Source organism: Scleropages formosus, chromosome 19, assembly GCF_900964775.1.
Source record: "Scleropages formosus chromosome 19, fSclFor1.1, whole genome shotgun sequence".
Taxonomy (NCBI): Eukaryota; Metazoa; Chordata; class Actinopteri; order Osteoglossiformes; family Osteoglossidae; genus Scleropages; species Scleropages formosus.
In genome coordinates, this window is record NC_041824.1 from 23,833,079 (window position 1) to 23,849,255 (window position 16,177).

Here is a 16,177-nt window from a genome sequence, read left to right on the forward strand (position 1 = left end):
TGTAGGCACTGAAGTTCAAGCAATAATCCACAAATTGGAGGAACAGGAAAATTAGAAATGGAGGCAACAAGAGTCCTCTTTGCAGCAGCTTTATCACTTTTCTCCTCCTGCGGCATTACGTCAAGGGAACATATGATTGGTTCTGATCTTTAAGACTCCTTACATAACAGCAAAACCCTGGCAGTGAGTTTCTCACAGCACAACCAATAATTGCACTTCCTAATCATGAAGATTCAGCCCACGCAAAATATGGAAATAAACTGTCCAGGTGGAAAAGGCTTCTTTGGATACTCATGTCTGGTCCCGCCTACTGTTAAATAAAACCACCCAGAATGTGAAGAACATCTCACCTCCCAGCCCTCAATATGAGACTGGAGCTGCTCCAGGGCCTCCAGCTTCTCCATTTGCCTCTTCGTCTCATTAATATTGGAGCAGACTGTCTTCATGGCCTGCAGAGCCTCCTCCACTGCTGGATAGTCAGAATGCTTTTTCGGTGTCCTCTTCAGCAGCTCCTGTGGAAGGGATCAACGTAAGTGCAATTCAGTTTTACCCGTCTAAAGGGGGTGCGATGTCAAGCACCTTTTGTTGGGCGAAGTTTGTGACATTTCAATCTGTGGACAGATATGCATTACAAAATAAAGTGGTGGGGTCAACACTATATGTACTATAATACTTAAGCACATTAAATGTTCACTTAGACCTGCAATTTTAAATCCTTGTTACAGCAACCCATCGTACATAGTGGCTTTGGTGTGAACTGAGTTTTTCCATGAATTAACCTTGGTGCAGCTGGTCACTGAATGAATTGCACAAGTTAAACCTGCTTACACTGAACTGACACAATCCTTCCATTTTAGAAACCATTTATCCAACTTGGGGACATAGTGGTCTTGCACCCATCCTAGGAAGCAAAGAGTGTGAGGCTGGGTAGTCACTGAATGGCAAACAAATTGCTACAATTGCTGGGCACATCATCATTCACAGATATACACACTAAGGATGATTCAGAATCATCAGTTCACCTGAAATGTCAGACTGTGGGAGGCAACAGGAGCACCCAGACAAAAACCAATGAAATACAATTTTATTTTAAAAATTTTATGGGTGGCACAGCGAGTAGCGCTGCTGTCCCTCAGCAGCTGGGTGGTGTGAAAGAACGTGGGTTCGATCCCTGCTCAGTCCAAGTGGAGTATGCATTTTCGCCCCGTGTCTGCATGGGTTTCCCCCAGATCCTCTGGTTTCCTCCCACAAGACATGCTGTTCAGGTTCATCCATAGTGTGTGGGTGACAGAGAGAGTGTGTTCCACTGATGTATGGATGAGTGACCCATTGCAAGTAGTGTATCTAGCAGTGTAAGTCACCGCAGTGAATACGGTGTGTGGGCCGATAACACTACATAGAGCTTGTTGGAAGTCGCGTTAGAGAAAAGCATCTGCTAAATAAATAATGTAAATGTATTAACAAAAACAAAATATTTTTCTACAACCTTTACTATAGCTGGTAATCGCCAACATGTAAAGCATGTGAAAAATCATGCGAATCAATTCACAGAAGCTGAAGTAGCCAATAACAGCATCAGTAGGAACAAAACAGAACACACTGATTTAGTTGAGGGATGTGAGTGACAATACCAAAATGACCGCTGTAATTTGTTCTGAAATGAGACCATTATCTTGCTTAACACACAGAACTTGGTGACCTTTGACCTTGTCTGTTAACTAAATTTACACAATCTTCTGACAAAAAATGACAGTTGAGGGAAAGGAAGTAAGCCACCTGTCTTAACCAAGAGAAAAATAACGATGCTATAGTCATACTTTGGAAATAAGTTAAACTGACTGACTGGACCAGTGAATTTCCACTCTATTCACTGGTCTCCTGAACTTTTTTTTTTTTTTTAAAAAAAAAAAAAAAAAAAAAAAAAGCATCAAAAACTACATCCATAAAAAACAAACACTGACTAGAGGGGAAAACCTTGCACATTGAAAGGAACAAGAAGAACAATCCTGGCCCACCTCCAGCTGGTGCCTGGCCACTGACAGAGCAGCTCAATTTTCAGCAAGAAATGTGAAGAGCAAACAGCAGACTTCACCCATGGCAGGGGTTAACAGCTGCCTTTACTAATGTGCTTGGATCTTGTTGGAAGGGATGAAGAGGAAGCCAACAAAAGTGGAAAAAATAAACACCTACCATCTCATTAGGTGCTCTGCCTTGTGTTCTGTTTTCACTTAGACAGAATAAACTCCTACAGACCAAACAGATGAGAGAACCTGCTTACCTTCAACAGGAGTGGGTATTTGCAAATTCTCTGGATGGGTGATAAAAGGTAGCCCTCCAGGGGAACATCTGTGGTCTTCTTCCCTCCCAGCAGCATACAGTGCTGATGATGATTTATATTTAAAGAAAGAAAAAGAAAACACAAATGATGGGCAAACAGTATCTATTGTAAAATCAACATGTAGAAGAATGGGAGAATGCATTTCAAGGTATGGTTTACTATAGTTATATTCCCAGCATGCTGACCCTGTTTTCTTAAAGGAAGACCTGACTCTGGAAATGCCTGTGTCAATAACATTATTCAATTATTGAAGCTGTTGCAGAAAAAAAAGAGTACAGAATAATTTTATCATGACGACTAGGGATTCTTCCCAATGTTCTGATGTTTCAGGTCCTTGAGGGCAAAAGCTGATAGAAGGGCAGCTAAAGGCTGAGGAATAAATAGCCATACATTTTTAAAATGGATGGTCTGCTAGCAGTGGGATGGAGTCATTTTCATACAATCACTGTGTGCCACTGGCCAGTCACAGAACACTGACCACAGATGCAATGGGGAGATCTCCAAATGGCATCAACACTACACGTTAAAAAGCTATTTTAATTTGAAATCTTGGAATCCCAAGTATCCCAGAATGGCTAATATGGTTGACGTGAATGCTGCCTGCTAATTTTAATTCTGTTTCTACAAACCAGAAAGAAAACAGCTTCATTATGCTACAGTGCCCTGATGTAACATGATAGCATAGAGTAAAAACCTGCCTATCTTTAATTTGTGCTCTTATCCTAGTTGTCAGGTTTGTTCCAATAACCTGCCAATGTAAACACATCTATTAACAGAAAACAAAGGAGTCAATCAAGGCCAATCAATTTTATCTGAAATTATTGTGGAAAACTTTAGTGGATAAATGAAGACACTGAACTTAAGATTGCTTTCCATCAGGGAAAATTAATTACCTGGTCTTTACCGGTGCCAAAAATCCAGATGCTACCTCTTACCTCATGGTAAATGGGAACAAAGACAGAAAACGGAGGAAGACTGGAACTTACCAACAAGAAGGTCCTGACAGGAGGGTTTTTGTTGAGCTCTATTAGCAGTTTCAGGGCTTTCTCGTGGTTGCTGCAGTATTCTCCATACACAGAGAATCGTTCTTTCTGAAAGGATGAAGAAAATCTGCATGGAAAAGGTTGACTGTGCAGAGCAACAAAAGCCAATTCAAGTGCCTCTCTGTCCATGTAAAACTGATAATAAGGAAACTAATTGTGCTCTTTCAAACATTTCTCTCTAAAGTCATTTGTTGGCTGGGCTAATGCATCCTGAATGCACTGCATGGAAAAGTATGGAAATAAACAACATGCATACACTCATTCTCATTTTTTCCCCCCAGCATTACCTAGGTTACATTTGGTTTAATTTCACAATAGGACATGTTTTCAAATGAAGGAATGCTGAAAAAATGCCATGATGGTTAACCTCAGAATGGGGAAGTGAGCCTCCTATCTGCACTGCTGCTCTGTGTGGCAGTAGGAAACCGAACCTGCGCCCGAATCAGGTCGGAGCAGGTAACTCAACTCTGAGGATAGAGTTTACAGATACTCCTGAAAGATGCATCCCATTCACCCTCCTGCACTGAGAAGACGAAACAGGCACCGAGTTGTGCTCCAGGCACAGAGAAGACAGGAGCATGGAGCAGAACACTTGCAGAAAAACTCATACATGTAGTGAACACGTTGCACAAAAAAAAAACATTAGGAAAGACCCTATACATTAAAAACAGTACTTAGCCATTTAGCCAGGGAATGGGTGCCAATTGTACGTGTTACATCCACATGCATGCGTTACTCCACATGTATGAGTCATATTGTAATGGAAAGGTACTGATGACAAAATTATTTCTATTGTTATAAATATGAGTTATTACTGCATTTAAAACTATGCTTATAGAGCAATACATAATTCCAACTCATTGTTACTCAGCAACAAGTCACTGCCGCTAGATTTACTCAGAGGAAACTATAGTGTCAAAGACTGTGCAGAGGGCACCCATATTGCTTTGACTGGCCCAAAAGTGTCAAAGTGTCCATTGTGAGCACTCGCTTTCAAGGCCAACAACCAAAGGAGCAAAGTGACAGACCTTCAACTGCTCCATTACCCCTTGCTCTTTTACCACTGACTGGTGTGAAAGGAACAGAGGTAAGCAATCTGCTTTTTACCACAAAAATGCAGCCAATGCTTGGAGCACAGCACGCATTCTCATTGCCCATTTATAGAGTCGAGTGCTAAGTGCGCCATTGTATCTCTGTAATAAACAGACCCGTAGCCCAGGGGCAAGCAAACCTGCTAAGAGGCTTTGGCAGCCGTAACGACAAAGCATTGTTGGGAGAACATCTGTAGTACAGCATAAGCTGTGGGGAAAATAAACCCTTTAAGACTGTAAACATGAACACTGGAATAAATAGAAGATAGCTATAATAAACACAGAATAAATTCCTCTTTGTATTACGTATTGCTTCCAAGGAGCCGACGAACGCGAATGAGCATCTTTCGATTTGCACTGTTACAAAGCAACTGCTCAACGGCACAGAGCAGCACGTCTCCACTCCCCTCCAACTGTGAGGAAGCACACCATAAACTGGTGTCTGTTCATCCACCTTCACAATTACCATGGTCAACTGAAGTTGTCACTGAAATACTTATTTGGGTTTTGCAGTTATTTGAAAGCATTACCTATCTGCACTGCCAAGTGAAAGCTGAGAAGATACTGAGAACACAGTGTGAAAGCTGTAACTGTAGGGAGAGCTGGCAGTGTAGTGGTTAGAGCTACTGCCTTTGGATCCAAAGGTTGCAGGTTTGATCCCCACCTCCAGCTGTAATACCCTTGAACAAGGTATTACCCTAAAATTGCTCCAGTAAAAAATTACCCAGCTGTAAAAATGGGTAAATAATTGTAACCTTAACATTGTAAGTCGTTTTGGAGAAAAGCGTCAGCTAAATGAATAAGTGTAAATGTAACGGAAAGCCTAGATTTAAAATAAATAAAATTACAAATGTACAGTGAAACTTTCTACAGATGTGCTGTGGAGTCCGTCCTCACGGAGTGTATTACATCCTGGGGTGGCAGCTGCTCTATACAGGACAAGAAAGCCCTACAGAGGGTGGTCAAAACAGCTCAGGAAATCATCGGCACACAGCTACCAGCAGTACAGAACACCTACAGCAAACGCTGCCTCAGAAAGACAATGCGCATCATGAGAGATCATAGTCACCCTGCACGGGCACTTTTCTCTTCCCTGACATCTGCAAAACAGTTTAGGTCTATTCGAACCCGCACAGCTAGGTAGAGGAACAGCTTTTACCCTACTGCTGTAAGAATATACAGCACTAACCAATGTGCTGCCTTTAGTCACGAGTTGGACTGTTCCCTCCAAGAACATTGGTAAATTACACTGTCACTTTAAGCATTCTCATTCTCTCGTTCCGAGTTCTATGGCTGTCAACTGGTATTATTGTTACTACTGTTACCATTATTTATTGCTGTTGCACTACTCACTGTCATTGTTTTGTTTGTGCAGTATTTCTATTGTCTTTGTCCATAGTCTGTGGAGAAGCATTCAGGAAGAATTTCATGATACATGTACATGGTACTTGAATCTATGAGAATAAACTTGAAATTTGGGGGGGGGGAAAAAAAAAAAAAAAAAAAAAAAAAAAAAGAGTCAGGCAAGAACTTTATTAATCCCAAAGGAAATTGCAAAATAGGAGTGTTGTGCACAGTTCTACACAGCAGCACAAAAATGAATTAATGTGATGATTCATAAAATCTCCAAGCAAACTGCTAAATTGACAGCAATTTCACATCCATTAGTTTCACAGCCATGCCCCATCAGCCAGTGAAGTGGTAATGTGAGAAGAGCTTCTGACCTCCATGGACAAAGCATAGCAGAAGCTCCATTCAAAATTTAATGGATGTGAGCAAGTTACCTTTTTCTTTCTACGTTAGTTTCATGTTCGCTTTCCCCTTTCAAAGACGTCCCTTCAAGACTTCAGAAATCCAACAAATACACAAGATATGTACACTGAAATTACAATGTGGTTCTTTCCGTTTCTGAATTAATAAATAAATACTCGCATGAACAATGAACGCCACTGCTGCTGACAATCTATGAGGACCAACAGCATGGTTCAGAAACACAGTGAAATAAATACTTTCTCAGCAGAAAACTCTCCTCTCACACACAGACCTTGATCACACAGTCTGTGCAATTACCTCATGATGGTCAACTGAAGAGTACCTCAGTTTAACTCACTGCGCCTTTATTTAGATGCATATGAGCGGTGCTCCAGCAGGGTATAGCCTCCCATCACATGTGACACTTTAGAGCCCTGGTGTGATTAAGGCCCAAGGTTGTGCTCAGAATAGCACACAAAGTTAGACTGTGCCTTTGACAAACTTCTTATTTCCTGCTCTGGAGCCATATGGAGCATAAGCACTGCCAAAAAACAGGCTGCAGACACTATCAAACAGAGGCAATTGATAAAGCACAAATGTATATTTATAGAGCCAATAATGACAGCACTGTTGGTGGGACTCGGTGGCCTCAGCCATAGAGGGGAAAATAAAGCAAATACTGTCCGATTATCACTACACGCCTGAAAGAAAACCTACCTCAGTTGGCAGCCAAGTCTTTCTGGTATGTTTGGTTGTGTACCTAACTGAAGGATTGCATTTAGAGGGAACAAGGACCAGCGCAGGCCTGTTTTAAAAAGAGAACTTAATGAAACTGGTCTGTTTGTCAAATTCACATTTTTACATGGAAAATCAGTCATCAATGGTAGTGACTGTGGGGAGATCCTAGTGGGAAGTCACTAGTGGACAGTTCAAGTTGTATAGAGTTACAACCTAGTCCCACTCCGACCTCTCTTCTCCCAGCCCCCAGCCAAGATCAATCAGATACCGGGACCTTTTCGAGCATCATGGCACCAGTACTCATGGCCCATCGTGGGTCCGAGGAGGGGGAAGGGTGTGAATACAATGATCTGCTCGCAGATGGAGCCCATCAGAAGGCCTTGCCCCATCCCAGAGTTGCAACTACCAGTCCCTGTTGATGTCCCACACAGAGACCGTATCCCCAGGGTGGAGATGAAACATGGACACAGGCCTCTCAGTAATTGAGAGAAACTCAAATATATGTTTGCGGCTATGCAACATTTGCTCTGGGAGAGACAAGGCCTTAAGATAAAACAATGTAATTTAATAGTGCAAAAAAGTCATATTGCACCCACATCCCTGGCTCAGTGTGCTGATACACGCACACATTACCTCATCTGCTGCTGTTTGACACACTCTGACCTTTCGCACACTTGTGCTTGACTCAACCTCAATTGAGTTACAGTTTAAAAATGACCAATGTGCTGATGCACAGAGGTGCCAGACTTCAGGCTTTGTAGGTGCCATCAGATCATGACGTGGATCTGGGGACAGTCCCTGTTCGCTTTCAAAATCCCACCTGTTGCAAAGACAGAGAGATGTAGAGGCAGAAGTCTACAGACATCAGCACAGCTAAGTCTGCCGTTCACAGGTGGATAAAACACGGGAGCAGACAAGCACTGCGCATTCAGCAGACACCTCAAGGCTTTCTTAGCAGAGCATTTCTGTAAGAGACTCATTGCCCTCGGGGTTCCTACTCTCAATCCAGGGGGCTCCCATTTTCTCCCTATCGACACAAAGATGTTTGTTCACAGGGCTCCACAAAAGTGAGCTGTGGTAAGTACAACGACCAAAGTGCAGATAAGATGTGCTGTCAGAAAAGGTCTAAAACACACCGGTGTTTCTCTTGCACCATTAAATCTAAGTGAACGTTAACTATAGGGATGCTGCTTCGATAAAACCGAACTTCCAAAAGAAAAAAAACAAAACAAAACAAAACAAAAAGACAGAACAGCATTTCACTTGTACATACCTCTGAGCGATGCTCTAACACTAATCCGCATTTAAATTCCCAATTCTCATAATTACAGTGAGCACTTCCAACACCGTTTCCCCAGTGTCCAAGAGGGAGACCAATACTGCGCTCCTTCCTAGTACACATGGGCCTTTGTTGTCATTAAGGGGCTGATGAGTTCAAAGGGAGGAATGGGGGGGGGGGCGCACATCCGCTAATGGGGTTGCCAAGGCTGGCTGAACTGGCAAAAAGGGTTTGGGGTCCACGCTGTCAGGAAGTGGGATTCGGCACAGCAGTGATTTGAGGGTATTGTACTTACAAACTGCAGGAAAACGTGTCCGAGCGCGTGCTGCGGAGTGGGCTCTGGCTGCAGGCTGGACTCCAGGGATGCGAGGACCTCTTTGTGGACCTCCAGGATAGCCTCGATGTTGGAGAAGAGGACCTTCACAGGCAGGGGAGACAAGGGGGAGAACACAGAAGGCCCTGTTAGCTGGACAGCCTGATTCCCACCGTTGAGACAGGCTCACGCTGTCACAGTGCCACTGCCATGGGAGCCAGAGCTCCCAAGCTTCCTGAGGAGCTGAGAACCCTGCAGCAGGGCAGAACAAAGCAGATACTGTTCCCTCCAACCCTGAGAGTCATCCACACCCAAGTATCTCATTAATATGGATGCTAACAGCATGGAAATAAACACACGTACACAGCTTCACAACTAACACGGAGCAGGAGCCTTTTACAGAAAGGACAAACTGAAAAAAACAAAAAACAAACACCGGGTTAGGTGAAGGCCCTCAAAGGCAAACATTCTGTTGGGTGCGGGTGAGGAAAAGGAAAAATAAATAAATAAATAAATAAATAAAAAAAAAAGAAAAAAAAACTGTATAAAAACATGAGATTGTGAATGGATTCCAGACAGGCTTAGGGGCCTTCAGTTCCACTCCAGTCCCTCCCCACTCTCACTGCTGCAAGTACTCCACACACCCAGAGAATGTGAATAAGCCAGGGCCTCTGAAAGGGCCTGGACACAACTGGACACCATTACTGCTACTGCACAGGTCTGAAGGCAATGTCCCGTTTAGCTTCAAAAACAAGAAATGGTTTTGCTAAAAATGTCGATGTGTTGCCTAACTCTACGTAGACTCATTTTCATCATTTGGGCTAGCAAACTTGGCATGGTGAGGAGGAAGAAAAACTCAAGACGTGACCCTGACATGCTCCAATCAGTACCTCTTGGTAGTCAAAAGTGGCGTAAATGTGGAAGGACTCATATTACATTCTGGCAGACTTGCTTATGTTTCACAAGGGTCAGTAAGCTTGTGGACAGCCTTCCATCCCATCTGCTCAAGGGTTGGATTACAACGTATTAAACTTAAAGGACAATGATATGTGGAAATAACATGCACCCGTTGTGTTCCTTTTGTGTCCGAGTCCAGCAGCAGGCCCTTGAGGTAAAAGCACCTAGCGACAAAGTTCAACCCAAAGTAGTTCACTTAACACCTGCTGCTATTTCAGCTCCCTTTGTGTTTTGCACATTAAACAAACTGTGTGAATGGTCTGTTACATCTGAGTTTTATGACGCTGCCTTGTAAACACAAAGTCTGAACGCACAGTTCAGACAACAGCTGGGGATTTTTACCTTCACGTTCTCTGGGGAGAGACACTGCTGTCCATTTGGGGTCTGCTGGATCCTGTGCAGAAAAGCCTACAGGGGTGAAGGAGAAAGAGACCATGAGTACATACTTCAGCAGTCCCTCCACAAAATTCATAACCCTGAATGACCAGCAGGTACAAAGGAAACCTCTCTGCCTGACCTTAGACGCAGACGTACTGCATTTTACATACAGACGAAAGTTCATGGCTCATCCACAAGGTGAGCATTACTTCAAAAGCACAAAAAAAAAAAAAATAAAAATAAATAAAAAAGACCATCTGCTGCAACTTCCTGTGCTGCAAGAAGCCATCAATTCAAAAGTCAATTACACAAAGTAATTAATCTGCTACAAATTATGCAGTATCACTTTAAACTAGCAACTCTGAGGTCCTGTTTCATCAAGTATATTATACATTCAGTTTAATATTATATTGGATCTAAACAAGGCTCTACCCAGTCTCATCCTCACCCTTTCAAAACATAAGGTCTTGAAACCCTGAAATGTCAGACTGCTAAGGGCAAGCTCTGAACTGAATGGGCAACAGAGACAAAAGTTGAAATGGTGGTGAGCACTGTGTGTAAAATCTTTTTAAAAGAATAATGGAATGTATTTTTAAGCAGCGTAGGCGCAAAAAAGAAACAGCAGCATTTAAAGTGTAAATGGAAGGTTAAAAATAAACATTTCCATAACTACAGATTGTCAGGGTACTTTGTCCATTAATATTAAGACCTTAATAGGTAGCAGTACTTTAATAGTTGTGGTTTTACTGTCCTGTTTTCAATTGCTTCCTTTGAACTGCCCAGCAGATGTTGCAGCTCATCATTAGAAGGGTGTCCAACATCTGGATGTCATCAAGAAGTGCGGTGGCTGCTACCAGACACCGGAGGAACAGGACAACACAGGGCTTGGGGTTGGAAGGCCACAGAGTGCTTTGAAATATGGGTAAACAACACAGAAAAAGGAGTGCGGCGAGTGAGGGACAAGCCATGGAAGCGGCGCAAAGAAAAAGGGGGGAAGCCCCTGTAGAAGACCAGACTTGAATGAGATGATCGTCGACCTTTGGTTAAAATATCTGCGAGATCACAGAAGTCATATGGGATCTTACATGATGCAGGAGTGATAATCAGCAGAGCTGGACTTGCTCAAGCAATAAAAAAGCAAAAAACACATAAGAGAAGTCATGGCATCTGAACACTGTGATCTGTAGCAGACTGCAGCTTTGTGGTGGACGGTGCAGGGAGCCACACTGATCTTCCACTACTCTGTCTACGGTAGAAGCATCATGTATCAACAGTTTTGTTCTTGGCAGACTGCTTTGCAAATATTTTGGGGGAAATGAAAATGCATACATTTCAGGAACGAGAAAGTGATGAAAACGCAGTCTCTCTAAAACCTACAGCTTGGAGAGCACGATAAAATCCACATTAAATTCCTGAATGTAAAATGTGGAAGGGGGTGGTGTAAAAATTACATTAATATGGTTTATACGGATACTGAGCTAAAATATACACAACCAACACATGCATTAAACAACCCTTTTAAAGCTGAATGAGCCAATTTTATTAACTATACGAAAAAAGTGAAACTGTACAAATAAATGCTCAAAATGAAGAAAGCTGCTTACATTTCAAGCTGCATGACCCCCACGTAATTCAACCAGAAAGGCATCTGGCTTCTACAGTCAGGAGCCAAATCAAAGCACTTAACACCATATGGGGTGAGGGGCAGGGCAGCTGAAGGGTTGGTGGGCTGGGGGGCAGCTGCCAAACAGCAGAGCTGCACTGCTCGACGCGGCGGAACACAGAAGCACAGCACAGCTCCCCACCCGTAACCACAATGACAGGACCAATGCTGGTTAGTCAGGGAGTGGGTCTCGGCAATAGTAGGCTTTGATGGAGCCCCAGGCTTTTTGGGACACGGCCGGCCTCTGCCCCCACCACCTCATTTCCACAGAGCCGCCTTCCCCAGCCTTTAATGAAAGGCAAGCGCCACTAATCACGTACCACTTATAAACATATATTTCGGAGGGCAGTTTTCGCAGTGAACCCTCGGTGCCTGCAATGGCACGTGTCACGGGGGTCTTCCTCCTCCTTGACTCCCTTCGCAGCAGTGCACCGTTTTCCTAAACAGCAGCAAAGCATATAAAAACAGTTTGCACATACAAACACACACCGGTACAGCAGATCAGGCCCCTGCAGCAGAAACATGATTGCAGCTTGAACGTACACATAATTCCCCTTATGGAGAACGTGGCATCCATGTACTGGAAGGTTTCCGTTCCAAAGTTCCTACAAGCAAAGGGCTGGAAGAAGCCCATGTCATTTGCACCTAGTACGCAAACACTGAGGACGGACTACAAGTCCAGCAGAAATGTGTCAGACGGATGTAAAGGCCACGTGTCATCGAAACGACACAAATCTCAGCCACTGACCCACTGTTACGCTCCAGCTCCATAGCTTATTATTCCAGGTTTCCATATGCTCACTGTGTCACACGTACACAAATAACCGAGGCCTGAGGTGTAAACAGCACAGTGCACATGAGCAGCAAGACACAGTGATACTGAAAGCAATAAGATGCGAAACCAATTTCATTTTGTGCTGTGGTCCTCAACGGAAAATGTTGGGGTGAAAAGCTGATACATCTAATTCAGTTATCAATAATGCAATATCAAACTAAGGATGAAACATGTTGCTCACTGCTGTCCGTTTTTGGTTCGCCAAAGGACAAAGTGTACAAAAACATAAAACTACAAACAGGATCCAACCAACAACATGCGGGCAAAAAAACAAACAATTATGTTTTGTGTGTTCAGATTTTTGTGACGTCTCAGCACTCCTGAGTCACCGAGTACGAGAAATTTTGTATTTTAAAAAAATTTGGTGTTTCAAAATACAAGTGTTGTCATGGGAACTGTTGCTCAACAACAGGTCTCTGCGCCAAGTGACAGCAGCAGTGGCTTTCTGATCATTGGTGCGAAGGTGACGTAGTCAGGTTGCTCTGGTGCAATGACACGAGGTGCAGAGAAACGCTGCATGGTTTTAATGCGTTATTCTACTCAGGTTCTCTTAATTCTTACTGTAATCCAACAGACAATCCCCAGTGGACTTTTTAACCAGCAGTTGTTGAAGGGTGCTACAGAGACAGAAGATGCAGGTTCAAATCAATCCTTCTGAATGATCCCATAGGATTTGGTCTTTTACAATGACAATGAAAAGGTACATAAATACAGTTAGGCATTTGTCCATAGTGGTGTCACTCCATTCACTATTTGTCACTGAAAATTACACAAAGAAGCTTTTATATTAAAGACTGAAAGAACAGTGTTGAGATTTCCCCCCATTCATCTGAGCTAAGTCCAGTCACTAATTTGAGTTAGGTCATCCGGTCTTCCTTCACAGTATTTCAAGAACCACACGCAAGATCAAAACCACCGTATCTCACAGTGATATCACAGTGGTAGCCCCCATACAGACCCACTAATGTGACATAATGGGTCCAGGTGGGTCTAGCCAGGTTTTTACCAAGTGAATCCCTTCGGGAAGGGGCCTCCATTTCTATTTAAAGGTACTCAGACCAGACCCCAGAGGGAGGTGTCCTTAAACTCATTATCGCTATGAAGCATATTAAACCTCCTCTAATAAAACAATGTTTGGAAAGGTCAGTCTTTATTAATTGTACAAAAGCAACCTCTCACTGCACAGGCTAGGAAAATGTCTGTAAAGTGCTGCACATACTGTTACTATTCAAAGTACAGGTGAATACGCTTACAGTTCATAAATGCAAGGTGGCAGAAGGCATATAGTGAAATATATATACTCTGACAAACAACTACTCTGGAAAACAATGCTTAGACAGGTCCAAGATGAATTTTATATGCTGTACTTTTAAACCAAATTAATGGCATTCCATTCAAAAATATGTTTAGTATTTTTAGTAACCAATCTGATTCATACTGTTTGCTGAATTTAGATATGTATTTATGAACTGCATTACCATTAACATGCGTTTTCTTTAAAATAAAGATTTATTTTGATGAACTAAACAATTGCAGTCTCCCCTGAAAGGGAAGTGAAATAGTTGGTAAAGCAGTGAGGTTAAACAAAACCGATAAAGTTCCTTTTGCAATACAAGGTCTGCCATTAGGTTCCCAATCGCTCTTGCAGACAAGCAAGGCGACAGTTCTGAGTGGAACAGAACTAAGAAAAAAACAACACTTCTGTAAAGCCTCAAGTTCAGCTCACCACAAAACAGGAAGGATACCACAGGAAGGGAAGTAGCTCTTTAAAAAAGCTCCATGTGACAAAGTGAGAAACACGACGAGTAAGTCGGATGAATAATTAATGTAAAACATTCGCTACTCAGCTTTCTTTAAATATGTTATGCTTATGTATTTAGAAATACTAAAAATGTAAAATAATGAAAACGCTTCATAATACAAAGCAGCAGCAACCGTGCAAGAAGCCTTATCGTACCCATCAAGTCAAAGAGTGGCAATGTGATGCACTCGCTGCCAAAGCCAAGCCTGCACATTTCAATGCACTATCAGCACTGACACCATCTAAGGATGGAACAGGGCAGACAAGAGGCTTTTCATCCAGCAGGGCCCAGCTGTCAACACATCCTGGGCAACAGCGTTAGTCGTAAAAATAAAAAAAAAAAAAAAAATAAAAGCAGATGCTAAAACTGGGTGCTCCTAGGAAGGCACGTAGGACAAGACCACAGACAGGCATGCAGCCATGAGGCCAGACGGACAGCCCCCCTTAGCCGCATGTGGTACGGCGTGGCCTCCGCGTGGCCCGCCGGCCCGACAGCCAATGGTCGGACACACACGGTGGGCTTTGTTTGTTGTCAACTAGTGGAGCGAGGACGATCAGAGCGCGAGGTGCACAAACGCACGTTGGCCATATGCTGGCGCGGCTCGTCTTTTTGTTTCAGTGGACTTCCCTAAGGAAGAGACCTGCTGCTCCCACAGTCTGCTGTCAATGTCTGCCTGAACGCATCAGTTTAACACAATTATATGGTCTGCAGGCAGCATTTCAGCAGGAAAAGAACTGCTTAAGGAAGAAGCTGATTGACTGCTTTGGGTGTGACTACTGCCTTTTTACTTTAAAGACTTTATTTGACTCAAAAGCTACGCTTTACACTTGGCATAAAAGGAGATGTCACTATGGCCACAAATTGTGGCAACTCACACACACACACACACACACACACACACACACACAACTCATTTAAATAGAATAAAATGAATAAGTGAAAATCAAAAACACTTCACACTTTTCTCCTATAGCCACAGAAAATACTTAAAATCTGGGGATTTCTGTGAATTTAAATGTCTTTTTTAAGAATCCCTTTGTATCGCCTTGACTGCTGGCAATAATGATAAAGCCCGCAGGCTGTGAACTGTGCTACAGTCAACCTTTAGCAGCCACTCCAAACAACATGAAAGTGGAAACCCTGTTTTAAGACGAAACGAGCGTTCAACATTTTGACCATGTCAACTTATTGGACCGTCTATGTCTGCTGCACCCATCATTTCACAGGATAATGAAACATAATCCATCCATTGTTAATATCCACTTGTCCAATGCACGCTCGTGATGGTCCGGAATCCCACCCCAGCAGCAAAGGTTACAAGGAGTAGTACACCCTGGACAGGATACCAATCCATCGCAAAGCAGTCACATACACACATTGCAGGCAATTTCGTCACCAGTTCACACCTTTGACGGTTTGTCTGAGGAGACAGCAATCAGGATTACTGTCATCATTACTGTAGTGCAAAAAAAGGCTAGATCTACAAAGATTGCTAAAGGCACTGAAGTTCTGACAATTCTGACTAAAACAACTGCAGAAATGGCCATGTAACTAGCAGATGTATGCCACAAGAGCGGCAGAGCTGGCCACGTCGACTGAACAGCAACTGCATCATAAAGGATTTTCCACGGTAAGCTGCTAAAATGGTTAGTGGATGTCACTTAATGAGATTAATGAGAGCCTCATCTTCTCCAAACACTTTGATCTGGCAGTCTGCGCTCAGCCATGATGGACCAAGCACTGTAGTTTAGGCACAACCCCTTTTCCACATACTACATGCATTTTTATGCTTTGTGTAGCCATAACACATTGCAGAAAGCATTGCAGTCCACATAGTTTAATCACCCCTCCTCCATAGGAAGGACGGAAGTATGGGCTTTTTAATACACTTTCAAACACTAACACACTTTGAAGGTTTCAAGCCTACAAAACTCAGAACTGTGTGCGTGGGGGGGGGGGGGGGGGGGGGAGTAATCTGAGAAGAACTG

At 43.1% G+C, this 16,177-nt stretch overlaps 1 protein-coding gene across 1 annotated transcript in view; it reads right to left on the bottom strand.

Moving 5' to 3' along the window:
* The window catches only part of prex1 (phosphatidylinositol-3,4,5-trisphosphate-dependent Rac exchange factor 1), a 71,559-nt gene that overhangs the window by 42,981 nt on the left and 12,401 nt on the right, over positions 1–16,177 (bottom strand). Inside the window, exons 2-6 of the mRNA XM_018748968.2 lie at positions 9,854–9,919; positions 8,537–8,659; positions 3,325–3,429; positions 2,279–2,380; positions 351–512 (exon numbers count right to left, since the gene is read on the bottom strand). Of these exons, the coding sequence (XP_018604484.2) occupies positions 351–512; positions 2,279–2,380; positions 3,325–3,429; positions 8,537–8,659; positions 9,854–9,919 (558 nt within the window). The remainder of the gene's footprint in view (positions 1–350; positions 513–2,278; positions 2,381–3,324; positions 3,430–8,536; positions 8,660–9,853; positions 9,920–16,177) is intronic.